We start from the raw sequence: 25974 nt of genomic DNA on the forward strand, positions 1-25974 counted from the left end.
ATCAATAACTCCTGGTCTAGCCAATTAAGCCGTTAGACTGCTGCCCATTTCTGCATTCAGAGCACCCCGACTTGTGCGCAATATCAAATCAAAATTAAAGACGGAGGGAGAAAAAAAAAAAAAAAAAGGGACCGTCTCAAATAAAACCCAGCCGTCTCCCTAACTGACCCTTCGATGGAATTCCGATCCGCCTTGTCGATCGTCAGTGCGCAACCGCTGCCTGAGTCGGTGCTGGTGGTGCAGGATGACCTACGAAGAGAATCGATATTGGAAGAACGTGCTGACGGTCGTGCCCATCGTGGGTGCGGCGCTGGCCACTCTTTCCTATGCTCTGCGTGTGTTTTCGCGGAGATTCACCACGACAGGTCTCAAGGTGGAGGACCTGTTGATGGGCATTGGCTTGCTGATCTCCTACTGTGCCACTGCCTTTGTTGTCTACAGTGAGTGTTTCTTTGGACGGGATGCAGCGCTTCAGTGACTGACATATCCCTCTGTTCTTAGCGGCCTTCAATGGAGTCGGTATTTCGGTCAAGGAGCTTCCCCCGGATGAACGACAACGAATTCAGTTTGTACGAACTCCGTCTAGTCGAAGACAAGATTCAGACGTGCTAACCGCATGGCTTCGTATAGGGATCATGGATGATTCAGAAATTCTGGGCGCCGTCGATGGCCTTCATCAAAATTTCGATTATTGTGTTCCTAAAACGTCTGCTGGGCACCCTCCGAACGTATTCGATTATTTCCAACTGCCTGATGGTGTTCATCGCAATCTGGGCCATCGTGGCCTTGCTGGTGAACATCTTCCAGTGCACTCCGCCTCAATACTACTATGATAAAACGCTGAACGGACACTGTATGGGCGGACAGCGCGCGTTCTTCCAGTCCATGGGATCGATCGCGCTGATCGAGGATGTCATTGTCCTCTGCTTGCCCATCCCGGTGGTTTGGAACCTACAGATCACCTTCCGACAGAAGATCGCCATTACCATTGTGTTCTCGCTTGGTGGATTGTATGCCTTTCCTCCCGATGGATTATGGTAACCAGTGCTAACCAGGAAACAGGGTATGTATCTTCAGTCTGATGCGTCTCATCGAATTCCGCAATTTCGTCGTCACCGATCTGGCCTGTGAGTTACCATCACTTAGTCCTGCACTTTTCCGCGCGATCTAACTATCCAAAGCCTCGAGTGCCAAAGAGTCCGTCTGGACATGTCTGGAAATCGACGTCGCCATCATCTGCGGTTGTCTACCGCTCATGAAACCGCTGGTGCAAGGATTCCTGGGGAAAGTCAAGAGCGGCGTGTCCAAGGGCCGATCTCATCCGTCGTCGGGCACGAAACTATACGGATTCCATTCCACTGTCAACACGCACAACGACGGGTTCCAGAAAATCCACGACCCGCACGGGCTGTCGCAGGCGTCCAAATCTCCGAACATCCAGGCCAGCTCGGGTCGCAGGAGCTCGGACTTGGAGATGCAGGCCATCGCCGTGCACACGACCATCCAACAGGACACGGACAGTCGGTCGGACCTGAACAATGCGGACGCGGTGTCCAGCCATGTTTGGCCGAGATAAACGCATAAAATTTGTACAGAGTTAGTAATGATTAATAGAGGTAATTAGACGGTTCAGCGCATGGTTTCAAACTCCTGCAGGGCCATCGCCCTTCATTTCCCTCGTTTTCCGGCCAATGAGCCCGACAGCTTCGAGCCGGAACGTGGCCGGAAGGGCATTTGGCAATTTCCCAGATATCCATCGAGAGTAGTCGATGGCCAGACTGTCTTGGCGCCGAGTCCGGGTGTGGCAGAGAGACAAGGCTTCATCGGTAGTTGATGATAAATTAATTACGGAGAAGGATTCGGCTTGGGGGCGGAGGAAAAGAAAAGAAAAGAGAAACAAGCGGTCGTGGACGCTGCCCGATCGGGAAGCTACAGCCTACGTCACGTGAGTCCCACTCCGCACGGGATCTGGCTTATGTAAGGTCCTCGTTGGGGTGATGACGATAGCCTCATTCTGACTCGAATCTTAAATCTACCAACCGACCAGTAAACTCGGTCATTTTAACTTCCACCACCCCCGGGACGGATTCCCCGCGCATTTGACTTCGCCCGGTTCTGAACCTTCGCGGACCGCTATCGCCGTCTTCCCCCGTCCCACCTGCGGCCGTTCGTTTGCAACCTAGTTTGCCACGAATTCGAAATATTGGCACGATGACGAGTCCTCTAATGACCTACTACTGTTTTCTCACTGTACGTAGACTAGAGTTCTTGATCATCTGCTATATGCATTGGTGCGCTTGATTGGGCAATGTAGTTGCCTCCTAGGAGCGTTCGCTACCTACGGCTCGGATATATATTTATTACCTCGAGAATGACATCATCACCAGCATGTTATCGGCGCATGAGTAGAAGAACTTGAATTCATTACATTGAAAGACATCAAAATTCATCATTCGTTATATGTAGTAGAAGCCAAGTGGCTAATAACACTGAGTTGGCCATGTGGTGAAAACATCATTAGCGCTGTGCACATAATCAAGTCTCGAGTCAACAACACGATCGCGAATCTCGGTCCCGCCGACTCGTCTATAGTCAGGCAGATGATAATAACGTGCCGGGAAGGTCATGTCTTGGTAGGATGTGAGTTGAGAGAATGTCGAAGGAAGGCAAATATCGCCCGTCACGAAGACTAGGAATCGTCTTAGGCCGCACAGCAGCTGTAGTTTGATCACTCTGGGACTGACCGTGGCATGGCCGACTAGATTCACATAGACGGGAGGTGTAATGTAAAACCCGGTCGGAAACACCCAGGGGAGGTAGTATATAGCTGGCTCTAATATAGCCTAGGGTCGAACATCTCCTGCCTCGCTGTCTATGGAGGAAAACCTTGCTATTGCGGCAAATCCGACAAGATAGACGAGAGTCCAGGGGCAGCCAACATATATGTCGACAAGGGGAATGGAAACGGTTGTTCTCATAGTCACACTCAGTTGCCAAAGGTCTAGGTTTGTGAAGTTGGCTGTAGATGAGCACGGGATGAATGTAAAACAGCAGGGAACAAACTTGTAGGACCAAACAATAATATATAGGCATTCAGTTTGAGATGTTTATCGCCTCTCTGTCTTTGGTACTGGTCTATGAAAAGAAAGGCTAGTTTCTGGCTCAATAGCAACACTACTGGGCCTGCATGTTTAGCCTTTACGGCGGCGACTCATAGCCCCGTTCGGATGCCTACATTCAACAGAGTATCGTCTCCCACTTTCTTGAAGAATATGGAAACGAGACCGTCAAGCTAGTTCGACACCTCTTCAATCTCCCCAGCCGCAATCCAAAACAACACCGTATTTACCAAAGCCTGAGCAATATACCCGACGACAGGCGACCAGAAAGAAAGCCCCCCATTCCACGCAAAAGGACCCCGTTGAAAACAATGCGTAACCCAAATCCCAATACAGCCGACAGGTGTTGACCAATGAGCCCATGCGAGCCAAACCGGCAGAATAGGCCTTTGTCGACAGTCTGAGTGAATCAGGATGCCAACCAAAATATTCTGAACAATCAGCATGGCACTCAACAGGGTGAAGTATAACCAGGCGAGGTCACTGATAAGTTGAATTAGTGGCGGATCTCGGTCGAGTCGGAACGTAATTGTGCCGAACAGAACGCCCAAGGTCATGAATGTAACCCCGATCGCGATGCCTGCGGCTGCTTGAGCCATGACAAGGACGGGATTGACATTTGGAATGTGTGATAGGACCGTGCTGACGGCGATGGCATAAAACGGGTAGAAGACGGCGGATAGATGGACGAAGGCGACGCCGGCTCGGAATCCTTGATAGTGATCTCGGTAATGCTGGGCCACGGCTCTGGGTCCTAAGACAGGATTGACCGGGGGGAGATTAACCGAGGCAGGGAGAATTGCGAGGAGAAACAGAGTCGATACAGGCCAACATAGTAGCTGAGCTCGGGTGGCAGTTATTTTTGACAAGGGGTGTCTTTGGGTGCTTGAGCTAATTTCGGACTCCCGAAGGAGAACCTGCTTTAAATTGAGCATCATAGACGAAGAGAATATAACTAGACAAACGAGGAGCTGTGTTAGGAAAGGTGCCCATTGATGCCGATACAACCAGCCAAAAAGTTCAGTTATGTGGGATGTCGGAGAATATCATAATGTCGTCAATACCACCCGCCCTCAACATAAACCTCGGAGAAGAGGGCGCCACGTCATGTGTCTGGAGGATATATTTTGACGGTCACACACATATCGGCCAGTAGGCAAGTTTAGCTCACTCTTGACCCTCTGGAGTTGCACGGGTGGAAGGTGTTGTCTTCTGATGCACATGACAGACTCGTACAACCCCATGGATCAGGAGAATTTCAGGACAGTCTCAATATCAAACGAATGATAGATTGTCCCTGTGGCATCATAAATTAACCGACGATCGCACCGAAGATCCTTAGATAGAACCCAAGAGACCATGACCGGAGAATCTTCTGCTCGGCGATTTCAGCAACCGCCGATGTTGCGGAAAACACCCGACCGGAATGGGCATTTAGGTGCTATGCTGGATATACACGCCGATTTTCACTCTCGATCGGTATGCAGATGAAAGCTAGAGCAAAGTCTGAGCCGACAGAGCAAACGTAGAATGTCCCTTAGCACACTACAAGATCCGGAGGCATCGACTAGCTGGCACCGGTGGAAGCTTCGAGCTAGGCTAGCTGCCCAAGGTCGAAAAGGAGAGAGAGCTAGCAGATTTTCTGTCTGCTTTGAGATGGACACTTCTCGTTGATAAGTGATCATTGAGAAAATAAGTGCGTAGATCAGCACTCACTGGAATGATCAGCGTTGAAGCTAGGTGCCCAAAGTGCTATTTCTCTGGAGACTGGAGAGATATCCACCGGTGGAGACACGAGCCGTGTTGTTACCACGCCCATCGAGTTCTCCACTCGGAAGTCTTGAGAATGCCACAGTGCGAAAAACAAATATTCGATGTTTGAAAAGACTGGAAATTGTTGAAATCACCACCAGGTTACAATTGTGAAACAACGAGGCCGAGGTCCAGCACTGAAATAATCTAAGAACAAGATCGTGCGAGATCTGGGCCAGGGGGTCTGAGGCATAACGCCCAATGTTTGAGCTAGAAAAAGAAACTGACCAATTCTGCCACAGGATTCGATGGCCACGGAGCACGGAGTAGGAGAAGAACACCCCCGTGTTTCTTCGGCCGGTCGATAAATGCAACTACTCCGTAGGAAAAGTTCCGCTGCATAAGCAGTGCGAATCTAGATTCCAAGTCTAGCGCATGCAACCCCTGCAAACGTATGATCGCCACGGCACAAAAGTCCCATGAAAGCCGGCAGGATCCGGAACATGGGATGCTATTTTAATGCAGTGAACACACTGGCTCCTGCAGGGGAATCTGATGCTCCCTCATGGAGAACTGAGTTCGTGCGTCGATACCCGCATCTGCTTGCATGTGTCTTTGAAAGTCCGAACGCCAGAGATTTTGCATGTGTACTTGAGAGGCTGGGAGTAGATGTGGGCCCAGAATTAGGTGCTGGACATTGAAAAGTGAAAACTGAATGGTGAATCATGGAATAGGGGTTCATCCAGGTCCCCACTCCGTACGGGCGACTCCGTACGTCCGCCGCGTCGCAGAGATCCGACTTCCCCTTTAACAGTCCGATAACCAGGGACAAAAGATCAAAGTGCAAATACTAAATCCGGAAACCTTTAACGCTCAGGGGTCCATGGAAGGAGAATCTTGTACGTAGTGGGCAGTGACAGCAGGGGCGACAGACGGGAGGCGTCCATAGTAGCCTCCACTTGGCATTAGAAATAGAATGAGCGTCACGAACAAATAAAGGGGTCCGGCCGGGTGGACAAAGGCCATGTTCCGTATCTCTCCAATGCAGCAGCCCGTCGCAATTAGTTTCCGGCTAGAGTCAGCGTGAAGCGGCCAAGAGGCGACGGGGTGAAGCTTAATAGATCGACCAAACCCTAAACATCATGAATTGCCGCACGAAAGTTGGTTGAGTTTTCGCTACCACCGACTCCCCTTCCCCCCCACGCAATCGAGGTTCGACCTCTGGATGGAGGTTTGTGCCCAAGAATGGGTCCTGCCGAGCGCAACGGCTCTTCCGGCGGCGCGCCGTGACGTGCTGCTCATGTCGATCTCTCTGGAAGACGCTGCGCCGCCCCCCAATTTGCTCGAAAATACGAGAATCGAGATCTGCCAATGCTGGGTGGGAAACAGATCGACGGCCCCTGCAGGCGGACTAGTCCAACATATTATCGCACTGTTTGTCCTGGCAGCTCTGATTTTTTCCTCCCTGACACTCGACTCCTCTCTGGAGATCTGCCGATGATGCCCTTGAGCCCTTCCCCACGATATCGCAAATGACCTCGATCGCTCTGTGAGCAGTTCATCTTGTCTCTCTTCTCTTTCTCCTCTATCTCCTCAATCATTATCCAATGGCGGGCGAAACTGGGCCTGTGGCCCTCTCGCGGGCCATGTCGATGCTCATTACAGCCTTCTTCGCCATCTCCTCCTATAACGTGCTCGAAATCACCATCACGATTTTCACGACCTTTAAGCGTCGGAAAGGGCTCTACTTCTGGAGCATGCTTATCGCCAACTGGGGAATCCTGCTCCATGCCATCGTTGTCTTCCTGCGCTTTTTCGGTCTTGCACCCAACCTCCCCATGTGCGTGCTCACCGTGCTGGGTTGGTATGCCATGGTGACTGGGCAGTCCGTAGTGCTCTACTCGCGACTCTACCTCGTCACCGGCGACACAAGACGCTATCGCTGGGTTCTCTATATGATCATCGTCAATTTCTGTATCCTGCATGTCCCCGTGAGCATTCTCTTCCTCGGTAGCAACGCCGGCGACGACCGTTTCGCCAAACCATTCAACGTCTACGAAAAAATCCAGCTGGCTGGATTCTGCGCCCAGGAGATCACCATCAGCGCCGTTTACATTTGGGAAGCGACGACAGCTCTCCGCCCCGTGCTTGCAGTCAAAGGCCGAGCGGGCCATTATGTCTGGCTGCATCTCATCGTCGTCAACTGCCTCATCATCCTCCTAGACGCGTCGCTCCTGGCAACCGAATATACCAACAACTTCGACGTGCAAACCACCTACAAAACCGTCGTCTACAGTATCAAGTTGAAAATGGAATTCAGTGTGCTGAATCGTTTGATTGGCGTCGTGCGGACAGGCACCACCATCGACGACTGCGTTGTCGACTCGCAGCAGAACCGCGACTCATATTCCCGAAGAATGAACACACCTGACGGCGGTGCTGCCATCAACGATAACTTGCAACTTCTTCCGCACGGTGGGGATTACGGGGGACAACGGAGCGATTTAGTGATGGAGGCGTCGTATCAGCGGACGGCGCCGCTTCCTCCGGTCGAGGATGATAATAAGGTGGTAGCATATCCTATCACCTTGCATCAAAAGGTTTAGCGTTTTTACGGTCAATTGGGTTGGATAATCTGAATTTTTTGGTTAAGCGACTTCTTCAACATTTAGCACGTTATATACCCCTTGTAATTTATGATTTGCTAGACTTGCTTATTTGTACATTCTATGCGGATGAACGTTTATGTCTGCATAAAATGGTCCCCATTGAAAGAGGTCATATTGACGAGAATCGCTTTCTTAGATCTAAATAATTTGCAATGTACTAAAGATTGAACGAGAGACACCGGCTCTTAACCATAGGTCAAATGACAGCCACGCTTTCTGAGAACGAAGACAATGTGTGTGGTCCCTCATTCCACCGACACCTTCAAAAGACGCTGCACTCCTTCCATCAGCATTTCATACACGAGTGGCAGCTGAGGGACGACGTCCTCGCGAATAACAATTCGAAGAACATCCATGTTCTGCCCTTGATCGCCCCATTTGGGCAAAGTATAGTCTAGGAGGCATCAATTAGAATATAATCCCATTATTGTGTTCAGAATGAAACAGGTCGCTGAAACGAGATTGAGTCTTACGCGGAATGGAAAATCCTTTCTCAAACATCCAGTTGCTGAGGTCTGAAAGTTGAGTCGGGTGGATATTTCCTTGGGCACTTTTTGAGGCTGTGAAAACAACCACAGGAAGACCAGGGTGGCATTGGTCCTTTTGTTTGGTTTCGAATGAGTAATCCGTGTATTTACAGAGAGACAGGTGCTGTTGAATGTTATCAAGGTGAGAGGTCGGCTGATGGCCTGGACTTATACACTTGAAGATTCGAGAGGTATTGAGTTGATGGCTGAAACTACGCGACGCTGACAGCAGGGCAGTTATCTTCTGCTGATATCCGTCCACGCCTAGATGAAGAAAGTTGAAGTATTGGACGACAACTGGGGCTTGAGACCGCGAGAAGCTCAGTGTATATGCCGACTGGGTCCCTCTCAAGTAGCTTGACTCCACCAACAGGTTATCAGGAACACAAGACACATCTCGCCACACAAGCCATCCGACGGTGCACGCGGAAAAGCCAAACTTGTGTCCGGAGGCATTGATCGATTGCACCTGACGGATGCGAAAGTCCCTGTTGCTATGGTTAATAGGTTTCAGTGGAAGTGGGATCAAAGGCTCTCACTAGATAAGACCTTCGCATGCTGGATCGAATGGCGCCACAAAGCCGCCACTGGCCGCATCGATATGGATGGGAATGAAGTGGCCCGTTCTTCGCTCAAATATCTCTAACTCGCTAGCCACGTCCATGATGGGGTCAAAATGCCCTGTATACGTGCTGCCAAGGGTAAGGAAGACACCGACTGCGACGGTTAGAATTTGACATTTGCGTTTGAGTCGCAGGCCATGTACCTGTATCTTGATCCAACACCTCCGCCACTTGGTTTTTACCTACCACAAACTGACTGGCGGCATTGACGGAGATGACTCGTGCCTCGACATCAAAGTAGGCTGCAAACTTGAACACGCATGCATGCGCGTTGGAGCCAACGACTACATTCGGCTTTTTGCCATCAGTCGGAGCCTTTTGCTGCCAGGCTCGTTTCATCGCCAATCCTGCCAGAAGAATAGCCTCGGATGATCCTGTAGTCGCAGCCCCAACGGGAGACTCGTTCTCGGCCTTATTCCACAAATCAGCGAGGATCGAGATACACTTGTTCCGATATCTATCACGCATTATTATCAGCTTGGTCCTGAGATAGAAGATATCGTGCCTACTCCGAAATAGACCCGTATTCTTCCACACAAGCTTGATTTTTATGGAGGTTGGTCGAGGCGAGCTCGGCTGGAATGTCGGAATGGTTTGTTGAAATTCATGAAGCTGGACGAAAAGGTTAGAAAGACCCGCATGGTTAAGGAGGAAATGCTGAGAAAGCTTACCTCCCGAGATTACGGTGTGGGAGAATATCCCGGCCCATTTCCTTCTTCATTGACTGTAGAATCAGCGACGCAGAGTCGCTTGTCTCCGACGGCAATTTGATCTGATTCATACTGAGGGTCGGACTGGCGTGATTATGATATATCAGGGCTCTGCCATTTCAACGTTAATGAAGCAATTATATCTATGTTGAGCTCTCGGTCTTGATGAACATATATGAACGTACATAAGGCGACGAACATGCTATCATAGTTATGTAATCGAATGCTGTATGTTGTCTCATTTGAGGTGCGCAAGCAAGTATACTGTTGGGGTACAAAGTTCAGCAAGGGGTGTCTTCGCAGCATACCTGAAGAACTAAGATCAGCCAATAATACTAAATCTAACTCGATGCATCGTGACAAATTAAAATCGCTGCATTTTAAAATAGGTGGTGATTAAATCAGCAGGTACATGCAATGCACGTCACTAGAAGTAGCATTTAAACTGGCATGAATCAGGCTACCAACATGACGCTAGACTTTCCACCTTTCCAATGCAACAAGCCCAAAGCAGTAATAGCAAGGCAAGCATACCAACTCACGTCCCATACTAGTACGCAAGCATACGCAAGCGTAAATAGTCGGCACGGAAAAGTTTCCTTATCCAGAGATGTAAGGTGTCAAAACGTCTCCAATAGAGCATACAACGGTGGCTGAATCTTAAGTAAAGCAAGTTCTAGAGCTTAGGTCTACGAGATAATTTGATCGATCAATGTGCTTTTCTCTTGGCATACATACTGAAGGAGTACCTCGTGAGCTTGATCTAATGGGCCATGAGTTAAATCCCTGTCAATGATGGGTAGGCCTTACCTTGCATTTACCTTTGCCCTTCCTCATCCTGGTCCATTATTACAAAAATCCAGTCTCAAATACTATCAAGGAATTTTGTAACTTTCATACGCGGAGTTTTATCACAATTCTTGCCTCATAATGTGGGTTGATTTATCCCTCACAGGAATGGCTATCCAATACCCGGGAATACATTAAGCTGGACGACAGATCAAAAAGCAAATTTGCAGTTCCAGGGCATGAAAAACGTATGCCATGCTCATGTGGATGTTGTGTAACCATATGTGCACCACCAAGGAGATTGTATGAGCATGGCTCGCGCTAGAGGAAAGGCATCGGGCTTGCTCGGACAAGCTTGCTTATGTTACCAAATCAAGGGATTGACAACGCGTTGTCTGGGATTGAGTATTGGTGGTACTACGCTGAGATCGAGATCCATGGGTCTGACACGCTATAATCGCGATCTCCCGCTTTGTGCTACATCAGCTACATGACTGGGCCGTAGACAGATCCACCAGCAGAGGGCAATGCGTCGTATGACCAAACATTCGAGAATAGCGACAAATTATGGAAATTACCTTCATATTAGAAGGATTCTCGGCATTAGGATACGCGTCGTTGATGCAGAGGTGAAGACTCGATGAACGGATATGATCGTCGGACTTGCTTGAACCTTTCAAAGGTAATTCCTAAATCACGAATCGTTCGCCACTAATTGGAGTCTGTCCTTTTACCGAATCCGGCTAATGAACTGACCCTCAGGGCTTGATTTCAATCGGAAGGAGGTCTGGTTGATCACATGCCGATTCCACCATAAGGTTGCTTTTCGTGTACTTGCATGACAGCCTACTCATACTTTTTAAGGAGCATGACTTTCCATGAAGGGGGTCTTTCCAAATACAGACAGACAATGCGATGATTCGCCACTAGCTGTTGCAAACAGCCTTAATAGCATCATGGTACCATAATCACCGGAATCCGTGATACTAAGAGAATGCCGATCGATGCAACAGACCCATATTGCAAGAGCACCTGGGGCTCAACGATGATTTGCTAATCAAGGTAACGAGCTTACGAAAGGTATAGTATAAATTCAAAGGTATACTGGCACAGACTTGAGCAAACAAGACATTCCTAAATTAGTTTGAAAACACGGCTTCATCAAAATGATCAACGACAGAAACGTACCCAACTGCCAAGCTAGCCACGAGAGCGTCAAGCAGTCCCAAGGGCACAGCTCTCAGCCAGAAGGGGCGTTAATAGCTTCTCCAACCGCCGTGAGCGTCCGATTGTCCTTCGTGAAAAAAGGCACCGTGATGGCCGCGTGGGCCGTTGTGCTCCACGAGTACTTCAATCAGCCAGAGGTCTCCTTTTTGAGGTTTGATGGATATCAGCCTCGCGAAAACAGGGTTTCAGGTGACGATGAACCAGAAATCGTCTCACTAGAAGTTCATCCAGATTGGACAGTCAAAAACCTTCAGGACCACTGCGTTAGCAATGTGCAGCACAGGCCAGCCGATTCAGCTCTCAACAATAATCCCAGAGTACCAGTTATCTTAGTCCTGAACGACCCAAGCTTCAAGGAGCATTCTGATTGTTTCGAATATCTGCCGTGGAGCTACAGAGATAGGGTAAGTTGGATATTGTCACCAAAAGCAACATCAACTGATCCTATATTAACACGCACCAGGTCTCTTTGCTTCTTGCCGTCAAAGAAACCAGCCATGGTTTGCTGGTCAACATCTACTCTCCAGCAGAAAACATCCCTATCCTCGAGCTCCCCGCGTTGTTGGATAGTACCTGCAAAGTGCTCAATGATGTCGACGGAAATCCTAAGAAGAGGATCTCAGATATCGAAGTGATCAGCAATTATGATCTAGATCGTCTGGAACGATGGACTATTGGTGGTGCACCTACACCACAGACTACAATTCATGGGTTGATCAGTCGTTACTATCTTGAAAGACCATCCGATGTTGCCATATCGAGCACTTCCGGGAATATCACGTACGCAGAGCTCGGAATGAAATCTGCGGTGATTACACAAAAGCTCCGCAACCATGGAATTCGGCCGGGTTCCCTCGTTGGAATTTGTCTGCCTAAGTCAACACTGTCGGTGACCATTCTCATTGCAATCTTACGAGCAGGGGCAGGATATGTGCCCATTCCTACATCCTGTCCCGAGGAGCGCTTCGCATATATCCTTCGGAAAACTCGAGTCCAAGTCTTGATCACAGATTCAGATGTTCGCGGCGGGCTTAAAGACCAGCCACTTGGCAAGATCGAGATCATAAAACCACTGTCCCTTACACAAGGGAGGACTCCTCTGGATTGGGCGCAAGAGGTGCACACGGACCCATCTCAGGTCGCATATGTTTTGTTCACGTCCGGGAGCACCGGAAATCCGAAAGGTGTTGTTCAAGAACAAGGGGCTGTATCTGGAAGTCTGACAGCCCTTGTCGAGGCTTTCGGACTGGATTCATCAACAAAGTTCCTCCAGTTTGCTTCATTCTCTTTTGATGCCAGCATATGTGAGCTCTTTGCGCCATTGGTATGCGGGGGGCGAGTATGTGTGCCATCCGAGGAGGAGCGCTTGGAAGACCTCGAGGGAGTCATGAAGACACTCGAAGTCACCGATGCATCCCTGACACCTGTTATTGTTGCACAGTTGAACTCTGATCAGCTACCCGCATTGAAGCATCTCTACATTGGAGGAGAAGCTCCCTCACAGGTCATTTTGAATAATTGGTCCGACAAGGTCCGCCTGAGCAATATCTACGGGCTGACCGAAGCCGGAGCCTGGGATACTGTGGAGTTGGATCTCAGACTCAATGACAACCCAAAGACTATCGGCAAAGGAATTGGAACCAACTGCTGGATTGTCGATCCGGACAACATCAACCGACTCAGGCCGATTGGGGTGGAGGGCGAACTACTTCTTCAGAGCCCCTACCTGGCCAGAGGATACTTAGACGACCCCGAAAAAGATAACGAGACGTTTTTGTCTCTCCCAGACCCTATCCTGGACATAACAGGTCCATCCATGAGTCGATGCTACCGCACGGGAGACCTTGCACGCTTCCAACCTGACGGCAGGCTTAACTTCAGCAGCCGACGGGCGGGATTTGTGAAAATCCGTGGACTGCGCGTGGAGCTGGGAGAGATCGAAGCTGCCATATCGGGCTGGCCAGGAAATGGCAAAGGTGCCGTAATTCTGGTTGATAACGAGACTCACAACGCACCGGAGCTTGTTGCCTTTGTGCAGGTCGAGAGAGATGCAGACGAGTCTCTTGCAGACATGGTGCACAAGCATCTGCAGAAAAGCCTGCCATCATATATGATTCCGACTGTTTTTGTGCCTATCGAGTCGATGCCATTGACCGATTCCAAGAAAATTGACAGACAGCATTTACGATCACTCTTTGCGCAATTGACTCATGAGGAGAAGATTGCTATGCGACCAGGAGGGTCCAGGGCAAACTGGTCGAAGATTGAGTCTCATCAATGGTTGGCAATCGAGCTTAGCAACGTCATTGCCGATTTGGTTCAACAAAGAAAGCCACAGGAAAATGAGGACATTCGAGGATGGAACTTTCCTCTGTCCGCGGTCGGACTGAACTCTGTGCAGATGGCCTATCTTTCGGGTACGATTCGACGACATTGGGGAGGCAATGTCAGTTTGGAATATCTTCAACAGCCAGGTATTACTGTGAGCCAGCTTGAAGAACGTCTATGCGCAACGGAAACGATCGAGACGGATCAGTCGTCTCAGAAATGCAACAAGCGAGACCTTCTCACCGACCTGGCTTCAATAGACATACGCTTGCCAGAGGGTCGCAACACACAAAAAGCCGTGTTTCTTACGTCTATCACGGGGTTCCTAGGTAGTCAGGTTCTGCGCGCCCTGTTGGAGCATCCAAGTGTGGAACGCATTATTGGTCTTGTTCGAGCGGAGAATGAATCTGAAGCCCGAAAGAAGATACAGAGCCATGCCAAGGTGGGACGGTGGTGGCAAGATGAATTCAACTCGAAAATCGAGGTTTGGCTCGGAGATCTCAGCCAGCTGCAGTTAGGGCTGACTGACGAACATTGGGCATGTCTAACTGGCTACCGACGTATCGACGGAGTGATTCATAATGGAGCCAGTGTCAACTGGCTCGATGATTTCGCAAGCTTGAAGGCAACAAACGTCTACAGTACTCGGGACATCCTATCGGCCTGGTCAGCAATGCCGATCCCGTGTCCATTCACATACGTCGGGGGCGGGTATCTCCCTGGGCCAGAGGAGACCAGAGAGCAGAGTGTCGAAAGGCTGGCAAATGCTAGCGGATACGACCAGACGAAGTTTCTCTCCCGTATGATGGTGCAAGATTACAACCATCACCTGAATCACGGAGAGCACGGTAGTCCAAGGCCGGTGGTGATTCAACCTGGATTCCTGGTTGGCACCAGGTGGGAAGGTATCGCTCATCCGGATGACTTTCTGTGGCGTCTTGCCTACAGTATTCTCTCGATTAAAGCTGTCAGCGAAGATATGCAACTGGCGCATCTCGCAGTGACTGGGGTAGATCAAATGGCGGCCTTGGTGGCGAACAGCGTTCTGAAGGAGCAATGTGCACTGACTGTGGACTGTCACGATGGTGTTTCCTTGGAGCAGATATGCGCAATTTTGAGCTCACGCACAGGCTTGGCGATAGACACATTCAGTCACCAGGACTGGCTGGCGGCTTTAAAGAAAGACGTCGAAGCCAAGGGGCTTGACCATCCCTTTCTCCCCGTGCTGGAATGGTTCGAGGCCGATAGCTGGCAGCTTCTAGGTTCCCAATCGCCCCCAACTGGCATCTCCCCGGTTGGCAGAAGAGATTCCATAGTAGCACTAGAACGGAGCACAGACTACCTAGTCGATATTCAGTATTTACCGGCAAAGGGTGGTTCGCGAGGCAGTGGTCATAATATTGAGCAATTCAAGAGATGCAAGTGATTGACTTTCAGAATAGTCCTAAATACTATCTTCCCATTTGAGAATGAAATTTATCTTTGACATTTGTAATGGCACATATGTTGTTTTAGTGCCGATGCATTTACTGTTGCTGGACGCGAAGGTGAAGTATGGCATAATTTGCCTGCTACATCCAACGTGATTCAAATATAAACCCAAGAGCCCTCCCTTCATCCCGATCACCGCCATACGTATATACCCCCTAGTTGTATCGACTGCCACTCGACGAGCCATATGAATCATTGTTCAAAGACCCATAAGTGTTCCCGGAGCCGCTGCCGCCAAAAGATCCGTGGGAGTCATTATCACGACGGTTCGAGCCAGAGGTCGATGAGCCATATGTATCGTTCCTCAGAGTGCCGGACGAGCCATATGAGTCTCCTCCAGAGCTGTAGGCATTGCCCGAAGAAGAGCTATAGTTATCACGGGAGCGGTCGCTAGACCCGTAGCTATCGTTCTTAGACCCGTAGGAGTCTCCACCAGAGCCGTAGGTATTACCCGACGACGACCCGTAGGTGTCATTGCGCGAGTTGCCGGAGGAGCCGTACGAGCCTCTGTTGTCGTTGTCGTTGTCACGCCGGCTAGAACCATATGAATCATTTCCGGATCCATATGTGTTGCTCGACGATGATCCGTAGGTGTCGTTGCGAGAACTGCCAGAAGAACCGTACGACTTATCATTGTCGTTATCACGGCGGCTAGAACCGTACGAATCATTGCCAGATCCATACGTATTGCTCGAAGATCCGTAGCTGTCGTTCTTCGAGCCATAGTTGTTGCCAGAAGAGCCGTATGAGTTGTCACCATCGCCATCTCGGCGACTAGAGCCATAGGATCCACCAGATGACCCGTAGGAATCTTCATTCTTCTGCCCGGACGAGATTCCCGATGAGCCGTACGAGTTGCTTTGGTCGTTTTCGCGACGGCTCGAACCATAGGAGTTGTTGGAAGATCCAACCGTGTTACCAGATGACCCGTAGGAATCTTCATTCTTCCGTCCATACGAGTTACCCGAGGAGCCATACGAGTTGCCGTTGTCATTGTCGCGACGGTTTGAACCGTAGGAGTCGGACGATCCGTACGTGTTGCCGGATGATCCAGCATTATCGTTCTCGCGGCGACTGGACCCGTAATTGTCCGACGAGCCGTAGCTGTCATTCTTGGATCCGTAAGAGTTGCCAGAGGATCCGTAGGAGGTCTCGTTGTCGTTACTACGGCCGCTGGATGTGTAGTTGCCACCAGATGAGCCGTAGGTATTGCCACTTCCACTTCCACTTCCAGAGCCGTAGCTGTCGTTGTTACGACCGGAACCGTAGGAATCGGAACCTCCAGACCGGTTAGACGACTATGATAAATTAATTAGCAACCAGCCATATGTAATGGAGGGAGTCTGGAGGTCTTACGCCGTAGCTGTCGTTTCCGCCGTATCCGCCGGACCCCTGGAACACGGTTAGAAACAATCAATTAGGAGTCACAATCGACAAGAAAGCGTACAGTTTCTCTGTTGTAAGACATGATTATGACGGCACAGAGTAGCTTGGATGGAGAAGCCTTTGAAATATGGGGATTTGGAGCAGAGATGGAGAGAAAGTTAGGGGAAGAGAACTCGAAGAATGAGGGGAAAGGCAATTTATGGGCCAGGCAGCATCTCCAGGACCCTTCAGCTGGGTTCAGCTCCCTCCAGCTGCCGAGGGGCAATCCATCGCGCCATTCTGGCTTGGCAGGCTTGGAAAAGACCTCCGAAGACCCAACCGCGGCGCCGAACGGCGTCACGATCCACCCTGAGGACGATTGCGCAATGGTTCAGATCTCGACCCAGCTAGCCCTGTGGGGACTGGATCTTGTTGCTAGTGTCGGGCAATCCTCAGAACCGATCCGAGAACTAATACGAGGAAGAGACTCAATTTATACACCAGCGTTCATTGCATATCGAGATTTGAAGGGAATCGTATATTCTGTGCATATTTGGAGAGCGAAATAATGCATCGCTGACTAATAGGTCAATGCACAATGCCCACGTGACTCATCCCCATCTCGGCGCGTCAACAACCGCGAGCACTTCGTCTTTCTTCCATCCCACCAGCCTGGTCTCGAGCCACTTTCACGACAGAAACCACTTTTTCCATCTATTCAATGCCCTAAAATGCATTGGTCTCGAGTCAGGCGGGGCGACCATGTCACTTGACCGCGTGCAGCAGTGGCTGGACCACGTTGAGTCCGTCCGCGCTTCTCGCAGCGATAGTCGGGATGATGATAGGTCCAAGCACATCGAGATGCCGACCCCGCCATCGACGTCGTTTCTCCCTGCTCATTCTGTCGCCAAAAGAAAGTATGATTCGCAATCACCGACAATGGAAGCCCCTAAAAGACAACGACGCGCTGCAAAGGACTCAGAGACCAACTCCGTAACCTCAACATCTATTCTTCCTCTCCGTGATGACCTCACTCTATCGCCATCTGCATCTGCGACTAGTCAGTCTCAGTCGCGTCAGAGGTCACCCAGTCCAGCCCGACACAAGAGGCTTCTGGAATATGCAACCCCGAGAGTCCGCTATCTCTCCGAGTGGGATAACCCCGAGGATAGCGCTGCACAGGAGTTGAGAGATTTTCTATCGGAAGGCACTCATGATTGGGAGCCGGATGCCACCAAGATCCAAGAGATTGTATCCGGGGCTCGGAAATGTGTGACCCAACAACGCAGTGAAAGTTCGTGGGTGACCGAAGTTACCCGGCCTGTGCTTCGGGCAGCAATTAGCGACCTCCCTCTCGAATCTTGGGGCGTGTATGTTCCAATCTCTTTCTCTGGTCTTGAGCATAATTTACTGACAAATTGCTTTCAAGCCAAGCCGAAACGGTGGGTGCAGAATACCAACCGCGCTACACAGCGCGAGATCGCTGCAACCGCAAAATAGACTGGGTCGTCGGGTTCCCTAAAGAACGATGGGAGGCTTTGTATGCCAAGACCGCTGCCAAATTTGTCGGCCGGTATATTAATCACGTCGATCATCCCCACACCGGATCTCAAGTATTGGGCTGTGGTTGTGAGATTAAACCCCCAAATGGGGACTTGATCGAAGCCCAGGTTCAACTCGGGGCCTGGATGGCCGGGTTCTTCTCCTGGGCTTTTCAGCATCAGTCCGGGACTCAGGCTCCACCGCCAATGGTAGGCTTCATTCCCGTGGGTGAGATCTGGGGTTTCTACATCATATATGGTGTTCAAGAGGGGACAAACGGTGGCGGGTTGCCAAAGTTAGGCGAAGTTCGTGTCTGGGGACCTCTGCCGGAGCTCGATGGTCGACCTACTAATGAAAAGGCGTGTTCCGCACTGGTCAAGACGCTGCGCCGCGTCATGCACTACCTATGCGGTCGATACATTGACCAGTTTCAAAATTCCGTGCTCAGATGATCTACTCATGCTGTCATCTTGACAGAATACATTCAACGTTGGGGTCATTATGACTTTGACGAAGCTTCTTGCGGCACAATCACACTGCACGCTGTATGGACGACCCAACCCACTAATATCCCAAGAAATTGAAAGAAGATAAATTGGCCTAATCTGGCTTGAAACTATGTATAAGAAAGAAAGGAACAAAGCAACCGAGCAGTAAGATGCTAATATTACAGTCTACTGAATCGAAAGAAATGACCACCCCTAGCCGGTACAATCCCAAGGACGGTACCGGACCACACCCCAGACATTACATGTCTTATTTTCCATGTCTAAGCCTGAACGAAGACGGCAGCAACAGCCAGACCAGCGAACAGGTACGAGTCCATACCCACGCGCACGGCAGCACCGGTTGTGGCGGTCGCGGAGGCGGAGGCCGTGCCGGAGGCGGAATCGCCGCTGGTGGCGCTGGCGCTGCTGCCCGTGGCCTTGGCCGCGTCGGTGGACTGGGCCGTCACGACGTGGTCCGAAGAGCCGGCGGTCCAGGTGAAGGTGGCGCCGCTGACGGGGGAGGTGATGGAGCTGCTGCCGGTGTTGGAGAGAGTGGCGGTGCCGTTGGGCAGCTTGCCGGGCTTGTAGTAGGTGTCGAGCTTGGGGTAGCTGAACTTCTTGGCACAGTCGACCTTCTCGAGGGTGGAGGCACAGTCCTTCCAGCCGGCCTGCTCAATGGCCGCCTCGAGGTCGTCAATGCTTAGCTCGGAGAGCTTGGTGTTGGGGCAGGTGTCGGGCAAACTGAGACGGTCAGTCTTGAGACGCAGGAAATAACAGACCCGGGTAGAGGACTGACCTGGAGAGGATGGCACTGTAACCACAGCACATACACTCCTCAATCTCGGAGTCGGACGCGGAGGACTTGAGATCGCACTGGTTGCCCTGGATCTTGGTGGCTTCGAGCATGGCCTTGTTGACCTTTCCGACGGCGCAAGAACAGCCACCGGGGGCATTGTCGGGGGCCGGGTAGAATGGAATGTTATCCAGATCCGGCTTGTCGCAGGTTTCGGCCAAGTCGCTGACGGTCAATTGGTACTCGCAGCTGTAGACCTATGGCGCGGGAGGGTTAGCATCCAGACAAGACATGGCAGCTTCGACCATCGCCAAACACATACTTGGTTCCAGCAAGAGCTCGCCGCGCAGTCGATCCGAGCACGGTCTCTGGTGCAGGCGCACTTGTCCAGGCAGTCCGGGTCGTCGACGGTCTTGCCGTTCTCCTCCTTGTCGCAGTTCTTCTTGACGCAGTCGTTGTAGGTGGACTTGGCCTTGTCGTAGCAGGTCTTGAGACCGGAGGGATCGGCGCACTTATCGGCGTCGAACTTGCCCACCTTGGCGGCGATGGAGACATTGGCGGCCAGCAGGCCGAGCAGAACACTCGTGGAGAAACGCATGATGGATATTGGGAGGGGTCGACACGAAGGAAGGGTTTGAGGGAAAGAGAAAGGGAAGGGAGGATCAACGGAGGAGTGTGGTGCTGGTCAGGCCGGTTATAAGCAGCCCCGATGCTTTGTCTCGTCCAGCTTTACCGGGAAACCCCAGCAGGCGCCTTCTGAGGCTGAGAGGCGGTGCCTGACCAATCCCGAGCGGCCGTCGGGCCTAGTCGAGACTTGGCGCCGGCGCTAAGCTCGTATGGCCCCTGGCGCTAGGCCGCCTTGGGGGTCGACCGCAGTCAACGGTGCGCCCGGTGCTGATTTCTCTGCCTGCCTTGGGGGCCATTCGCGTAGTGTCGGGGGCGAAACCCCCTGGGAGTTTGGGATTGGGGCTCTGTGCCCTTCCGTTCGGCTTCCTGTTCCCCCCCTGAATTCCAGACGGTTCCCCAATTTCATGTTGGTCGACTAAGCTCACTCACATCCCTGCGTCGATGAAACTCGAACCGGACTCGCCAGAATTCTACGGCTGACAGAGTCGCTGCAGTGTGGATGGGGCCCTCGCACAGTGGTCATCGCATGATCCAGGATCTCACGCATCGGCCACCGCCACTTCCATCAGCCCAATACCCGCTCGTGCCTCGCATCGCACTTGGGCGGCGATGCCTGACTGCGGTTCTTTGTTTGTTGGCACACAAAGACCGCGATGAACGGCACTTCCGGGATCCTCTCGACCCACAAACCCTTCCAACAGACCCACCGATGATCGCACGGCAAGATATGGCTGGCGGTGGACGATCTATCTCTGGTAGACACTACGGAAGTATCTAACAGTCTAACCCTGCTGCTGACAGGGGTACGGTGGTGAGAAGTGAGCCGGCTGCGGTCGCTGACTCGCAGTGCTAAGCGCCCCTTACGGTGCGCTGGCAATGCCCCCAACCCTGGCAACTGTCCTCTCAGCCTGTCATCTGTGTCCAAGAATCTCCGCGCCGACCGTGGCGGATTTCAATGCGGTTGTTCAGTAGGCATCCGGATTTCACGATGCAGCGCATGCAACCAGGGCAGGTTCGAGTTCAACCTCGCACGAATAGAATTCAAACGCTCAACGCCGAGAAATTAAGGGCCGGCGTGGAAGCCACAGCCCTACGCGCCGTGACCGCCAAGGTTCCAGGATATCTCGGATGCAAGGGACACCACCCAATCGCTGAGGCCCTTGGCGTCTGGTCTTTCTCTCGCTTTGTCCCAAACCCCGAGATATGACCGCATGGCCGTATTTTTAGACCGCACCGCCTTCGATGTCATCGAATCCGGGGGTGGCATGCCCGCACATGGCGCTGGCATTGGTTGCGACCTTGGCAGCCCAGCAGGGCTATCGTTCCGACGAGACCAGGATGAAAGAGCGCAATGTGATACGTCGGCTGCCCTTCATGACAAGAAAACCAGAGCCAAAACGCGGCGGAGGTGCTCCGTAATGGAGCCATTTAAATAATGACCATCAACATGACACACATCAAAGACGTCTCTGGTAAGCTCAATTTTTGCGGTTTCAGCGACCAGCCTCGTTCATTTTCACTCTCCAACTCGCCCTATACGTACGTTGAATCCTTTCTCCTCAGCAGTGAACACCTCGGAACCACGCGAAGGAGCGAAGAATTTTCTGCCAAGATGTTGGGCCATGAACCCCTGGCTTGGACAGCCCCTGTTTTGTTTGGGGGCTATGCGAGTTGCACAAGGCTGGATGATGGAATTAATCATCGCCCAGTGCGGACCCACACGACGAGGCTGTGTCGGAGAATAGGCGGTTTCTCGGGTGATTTGCGTAGCTTATCGTGAGAGACTTGTTCTTCCTGGCGTCTCTGGATAGATTAAGTCTGGGGATGAATGCCCTCGCCTGTTCTCAATGTAACTCAAGACTGGCGCTTCAGCTCCACACCTGCGAGCCACCTCAACGTGCGATGGCTTGGATCGATTAAGCGGGGACATGAGCGATCCGTATTTTTAGATTGCGGCGAAGCGACAGACGGATCATTCTAGCTAAATGCAACGCTGCATGGACTCTGTTTATCGCTTCTGAACCATCTCTTTCAGGGTATCCCCAAACCCGACCATGCAGACTGTAGCCCACGCTGCAACGCCGATTCGAGGCACAACGCCTCGGAAGAGACCTTTCACACCAGATGTCCGAACAATATGTTGCAACGTCGAAATCATAGTTGCAGATTTCGGACGCGTAGGATCATTCTTCATCGACTGCATTTCAACGCGCAGGACCTGTGGCCGTCAACATCCACTCCCTTCTCCAACAATAGAAGCCAAACTCACCTCAAACGGCTGATTCCAGCAACTCAACGCCCCCCCAATCGTCGACGCCAATATCTTCTCTCCCACCTTCAACCTCTCTTCCCTCCTCCCCGTAACAGAACGAATCCCCTCCTCCGCAAACCGCGCGATCCCAATCCTCGACGACCACCCGGTCACCTGCCTCAGCGCAACCGCATTAACCCCCTTATTAACCCCCCGGATGCCCTTCTCGCGAAGTATGTTAAAGAACGTCTCCATAGCCCCCGGCACCTTCGCCGCTTGGCCGCTTAGTTTCGAGCGCGTCACTTCAACGGTTTTCATGCACGTCGTCATTCCCATCGTCAGGTACGATTGGGCGATCCCGCCGCCGATCCCGCCCAGGATGCCGCACGTGGTAGGCGAGGCGTTGAGGTTTGTGCGCGCGTGGTATTCGATCTCGCTGGAGGTGAGGATGAGGATGGCGCCTTTGGTGGAGGCTTCGAGCCAGGCCTGGTTTATGTTTACTGTTGCTTAGTTGGGGGGTTGTGGTTGTAATGCGGTGTATATATGTTGGCTCGCGTGGAACTCACCCACGGAATCAGTCCCTGGTAATATGCGGATATCCCACCACGAGCCCATGTTTTCGAAAAAGCATCTTTTAGAGTATCGTGTCTATTCGCTGCGAGCTGAAAATCCCAAACATATTAATTCATCTGCCTGGAAACAGGATGTTGTGATGCATACATGGGTCTTGAGAACTTCCATGGGTTGACCCAGAGAAGTGACTAATTTCAATTAGAGCATGTCCCGGAGATCGCGATCGGAATGCGAACCTTGAAATAAGTTCATAAAAGCCCCGACAGCTAGATTCCGGAATGGAATTGAACGTCGTTCCTGTGCATCAGTAGCGGTGGCGCGGGTAGACTGCGCAGCGGAGGTGGCCTGGAGCGCCATTGGAAGGGTTGCGACCGGGGTATTTTCTAAATGACCGGGATAGGAAGGGTGTTTTGTGTCGCCGAGGAGGAAATGTATATTGATCAGTACAATGGATTGACTGGAAAGCTGTTATTGTTAATGGCGAGTTGTCTCCACCGGAAGCATCCGAAGCATGTGGCATCCTTGTACATCGGACCCATCCGATCAGGAGCGCCGAGTCACCATAACAATGCTTGGGTTGTCCTACCAGATAATTGTGCATATAAAACATTATGAAGGATACGGGGGTATAAATTACCCCAGTCCTATGAGAAATATCCTGGTAACCTCTTCTGTACAGTGGCATACAAGTAGATGCCTTAGATCGAAGGCAGCAGCATGACAAATGTATACTTCAGCCACAGCCAATCAACGGCTCGCAATCTGAATCAGTCAGCATTGTCACGTGCCATCTCCATCCCACGCTCGTTGCCTCTGTCTATTCCCGTCCTTCTATTCACTCCATAGACATTCGAATTCGTAAAAATGAGCGAGAATTCTCCCAGGTCAGTCGCCCGACGACATCGGCGTGGATTGACGCGAAGCGCTGCAGCCTGCCAACGGTGTAGAAAGCGGAAGCAAAAGGCATGTAAAAACCGCCCGATCAGGCATCGGCATGGGTTCCTCGCTAATCAACGGACAGTGCGATGGCAAGGCTCCAAGATGTGGCACCTGCGTGTCGGCAGATGCTCTCTGTATTCCATCCGATCGCTTAGTGATTCAGCAGGTCGGCACGACTGCATGCGAATGTGACGCGCTGCGGACGCGCTTGGACACGCTCGAGCGCCGCAATCATGATCTTCTCCAAGAGCTCGAGCGAACGCGCATGCAACAGAGCACGAACGATGAAGCTAATGGTCGTTTGGAGATGTCTATTGTTAGCTCTGCCAGCTTGGACTCTCGATCTGCAAGCCGGATTCTGCGGCCTACTTTCTCCCAGCGGCCTCAAGCAGGCATGAATAGAAGTGCTCTTAGTAGTGCATGGGAGCTATGGGGTGATGACGCCATGCCGGTGAATGCTGCATCGCAATCGATAAACTTGACGGAGCTCCACCGGGGTACATATGAGGAGCTTGTGGATGTCTTTTTCACTTATAGGTGGCCTTACCTGCCGGTGCTGCATCGACAAAGCTTCGTCAGTAAGCACCTCTCCTCGCTGCTTGAGAATGAAAACGTTAGCCCAGTTTCTACATTCATGGTGAACATTGTCTGCGCCATTGCAGCCGCGGAAAAGCCTGCCGTTCAACCAGGACATGATCAGATGCATCGACAGTTCTTCGAAGAGGCCCTGAAACATCTTTCCGCCGTCATGGAGACTAGCGATTTTGAGTGCATCCAGTGCCTACTCCTTCTCTGTATGTATGGTCATAACGAACCCCAGTACGTCAACATCTGGCACACCATCGGAATGGCACTTCACTTGGCCATAGGGATGGATCTTCATCGAAAAGAGAGTTTGTCTGGTCTGGATATCATGCAGGCAGAAATGTCCAAGCGAGTATTCTGGAGCGTATATGTGATGAGCTGCAGTATGGCTGTTAACATGGGTCGGCCATTGGGCATACAAGAATCGGACATCACAATTCCGTTGCCGCTTCAACTAACAGACGAACACTTGACACATCCCCAGACGACTTCTGAATCCCTGATACCACAGGCAACAGACACGTCCACGTTCATTCATATTATCAAATTGCGCCGACTTAATGCAGCCATTTACCAGGCCTTCCATTCGATCGGTTCTACTGTCACCCAGCAGGAGGACCTTCGTAAGCGCCGGGACTCATACTTCTCAGAATTGAACCACTGGTTGATCACGGCACCAAGGTACATCGGCACTCCGTGCACTTTCCAGTCCATGGAATGGTTCCAAATCGCTTTCCACCACGCCGTTCTGTCTCTTTACCGACCATCTCGAGCCGGGCCGATGCCGTCTTCCAGTGACCTCCGCGTTTGTACCGAGTCCGCAATCGGCCTGATCAGCTCTTATAGCTCACTCTACGCGAGAAATAAAATCAAGTACACCTTCGTTGCTATCCACTCGCTCTTCATGGCAGCCGTGACGATGCTCTACGCCCTACGAGCCTCGCCGGCACTCCGACAGGAATTGACGAAACCAGTTGTGCAAACCAACGTTCATACATTCCTAACCCTCTTTCGCGGAATATCTAACGGTCGCGTGGTGGGCGAGAAATGCTCTATTATTGTCGAACGGCTGGGAAACTCGATTCTGAGTCTCTTTGAAGACGCGTCTTTTTCGGATGGTGCAGTGAGTGCTGAGGTCGACATTGAGTTTCAGTCATGGTTTGGCCTTCAGACTCACACAGTGGAGGCGCCTCTGGTACCTGGAGAAGATCCCCAGGGATTCTCACCGCACTTCCCTGACGCCAGGGTCGATATTCCATGGTCTGATTTGCTTGTCGAGGGGATTGACATTGGTTCTACGGACTTTTGGAATATTTTGTCTTAGGAAGGAGGCAGGCAGATTACTTTGTTTGAGACTTGGGGTAACACTTTTTGAAGACTGTGCGCAGTCAGGGCTCGGATTCTGGAGAACCCGCTATCCGAACAGCTGTCAGAGACCAATGCTAGTTAATCAAGCAGGTATCCCGGGGCTGTTTGGGGTTAGGGGAAGGATTCAGCAATCCCTGTGGAGACAGCATCGGATGCATCCGACGGGATAGAAACGTCCGACAATCGGCACCGGCAGACCTCGGCTTTT

At 51.4% G+C, this 25974-nt stretch overlaps 10 protein-coding genes across 10 annotated transcripts; 5 read left to right on the plus strand and 5 right to left on the minus strand.

The window, feature by feature from the left end:
* Window positions 1-244: 244 nt before the first annotated feature.
* On the plus strand, window positions 245-1833 carry P170DRAFT_400339 (uncharacterized protein; the record flags this gene model as incomplete). Its single annotated transcript, XM_024846320.1, has 5 exons — window positions 245-440; window positions 502-569; window positions 631-1010; window positions 1063-1127; window positions 1182-1833. The coding sequence occupies 5 exons, from the start codon at window positions 245-247 to the stop codon at window positions 1574-1576; spliced, it is 1104 nt and encodes a 367-aa protein (XP_024706751.1). The 3' UTR covers window positions 1577-1833.
* A 1236-nt stretch (window positions 1834-3069) lies between these two features.
* Window positions 3070-4321, minus strand: P170DRAFT_79995 (uncharacterized protein). The gene has a single exon (XM_024855389.1). The coding sequence runs from the start codon at window positions 4055-4057 to the stop codon at window positions 3293-3295; it is 765 nt and encodes a 254-aa protein (XP_024706752.1). The 5' UTR covers window positions 4058-4321; the 3' UTR covers window positions 3070-3292.
* Window positions 4322-6478: 2157 nt separating this feature from the next.
* On the plus strand, window positions 6479-7760 carry P170DRAFT_349229 (uncharacterized protein; the record flags this gene model as incomplete). The annotated part of the gene is made up of 2 exons (XM_024843727.1): window positions 6479-7246; window positions 7704-7760. The coding sequence occupies 2 exons, from the start codon at window positions 6479-6481 to the stop codon at window positions 7758-7760; spliced, it is 825 nt and encodes a 274-aa protein (XP_024706753.1).
* Window positions 7761-7785: 25 nt separating this feature from the next.
* P170DRAFT_471385 (PLP-dependent transferase) lies at window positions 7786-9471 on the minus strand (the record flags this gene model as incomplete). Its single annotated transcript, XM_024852832.1, has 5 exons — window positions 7786-7934; window positions 8014-8561; window positions 8607-8784; window positions 8834-9147; window positions 9362-9471. 5 exons carry the CDS (start codon window positions 9469-9471, stop codon window positions 7786-7788), a joined length of 1299 nt encoding a protein of 432 aa, XP_024706754.1.
* A 1884-nt stretch (window positions 9472-11355) lies between these two features.
* On the plus strand, window positions 11356-15170 carry P170DRAFT_471386 (acetyl-CoA synthetase-like protein; the record flags this gene model as incomplete). Its single annotated transcript, XM_024852833.1, has 2 exons — window positions 11356-11820; window positions 11880-15170. 2 exons carry the CDS (start codon window positions 11356-11358, stop codon window positions 15168-15170), a joined length of 3756 nt encoding a protein of 1251 aa, XP_024706755.1.
* P170DRAFT_506478 (uncharacterized protein) lies at window positions 15139-16957 on the minus strand. The gene is made up of 3 exons (XM_024854397.1): window positions 16683-16957; window positions 16592-16627; window positions 15139-16533 (listed from the first exon to the last, which is right to left on the minus strand). The coding sequence occupies exons 1-3, from the start codon at window positions 16701-16703 to the stop codon at window positions 15391-15393; spliced, it is 1200 nt and encodes a 399-aa protein (XP_024706756.1). The 5' UTR covers window positions 16704-16957; the 3' UTR covers window positions 15139-15390.
* Window positions 16958-17362: 405 nt separating this feature from the next.
* P170DRAFT_471388 (uncharacterized protein) lies at window positions 17363-18594 on the plus strand (the record flags this gene model as incomplete). Its single annotated transcript, XM_024852834.1, has 2 exons — window positions 17363-17970; window positions 18030-18594. The coding sequence occupies 2 exons, from the start codon at window positions 17363-17365 to the stop codon at window positions 18592-18594; spliced, it is 1173 nt and encodes a 390-aa protein (XP_024706757.1).
* A 113-nt stretch (window positions 18595-18707) lies between these two features.
* On the minus strand, window positions 18708-20097 carry P170DRAFT_433443 (uncharacterized protein). The gene is made up of 3 exons (XM_024848496.1): window positions 19746-20097; window positions 19427-19680; window positions 18708-19371 (listed from the first exon to the last, which is right to left on the minus strand). The coding sequence occupies exons 1-3, from the start codon at window positions 20019-20021 to the stop codon at window positions 18912-18914; spliced, it is 990 nt and encodes a 329-aa protein (XP_024706758.1). The 5' UTR covers window positions 20022-20097; the 3' UTR covers window positions 18708-18911.
* Window positions 20098-22058: 1961 nt separating this feature from the next.
* P170DRAFT_443664 (mitochondrial DNA replication protein) lies at window positions 22059-23231 on the minus strand (the record flags this gene model as incomplete). Its single annotated transcript, XM_024850571.1, has 5 exons — window positions 22059-22268; window positions 22320-22787; window positions 22868-22963; window positions 23022-23062; window positions 23111-23231. The coding sequence occupies 5 exons, from the start codon at window positions 23229-23231 to the stop codon at window positions 22059-22061; spliced, it is 936 nt and encodes a 311-aa protein (XP_024706759.1).
* Window positions 23232-23738: 507 nt separating this feature from the next.
* P170DRAFT_487301 (Zn(II)2Cys6 transcription factor) lies at window positions 23739-25832 on the plus strand (the record flags this gene model as incomplete). The annotated part of the gene is made up of 2 exons (XM_024853951.1): window positions 23739-23837; window positions 23896-25832. 2 exons carry the CDS (start codon window positions 23739-23741, stop codon window positions 25720-25722), a joined length of 1926 nt encoding a protein of 641 aa, XP_024706760.1. The 3' UTR covers window positions 25723-25832.
* Window positions 25833-25974: the final 142 nt, after the last annotated feature.

This window comes from Aspergillus steynii, assembly GCF_002849105.1.
Source record: "Aspergillus steynii IBT 23096 chromosome Unknown P170scaffold_2, whole genome shotgun sequence".
NCBI classification, from domain to species: domain Eukaryota; kingdom Fungi; phylum Ascomycota; class Eurotiomycetes; order Eurotiales; family Aspergillaceae; genus Aspergillus; species Aspergillus steynii.

Bases quoted from the DNA above. Each gene is read 5' to 3' on its own strand.
- P170DRAFT_79995 (XM_024855389.1), bottom strand. From the start codon at position 4,057: ATGATGCTCAATTTAAAGCAGGTTCTCCTTCGGGAGTCCGAAATTAGC.
- P170DRAFT_506478 (XM_024854397.1), bottom strand. From the start codon at position 16,703: ATGTCTTACAACAGAGAAACT. The intron at 16,628-16,682 runs GTACGCTTTCTT...ACCGTGTTCCAG, and splicing joins TGTCTTACAACAGAGAAACT to GGGTCCGGCGGATACGGCGG. The intron at 16,534-16,591 runs GTAAGACCTCCA...AATTTATCATAG, and splicing joins GCGGAAACGACAGCTACGGC to TCGTCTAACCGGTCTGGAGG.
- P170DRAFT_433443 (XM_024848496.1), bottom strand. From the start codon at position 20,021: ATGCGTTTCTCCACGAGTGTTCTGCTCGGCCTGCTGGCCGCCAATGTC. The intron at 19,681-19,745 runs GTATGTGTTTGG...CCCGCGCCATAG, and splicing joins CGAGCTCTTGCTGGAACCAA to GTCTACAGCTGCGAGTACCA. The intron at 19,372-19,426 runs GTCAGTCCTCTA...TGACCGTCTCAG, and splicing joins TACAGTGCCATCCTCTCCAG to TTTGCCCGACACCTGCCCCA.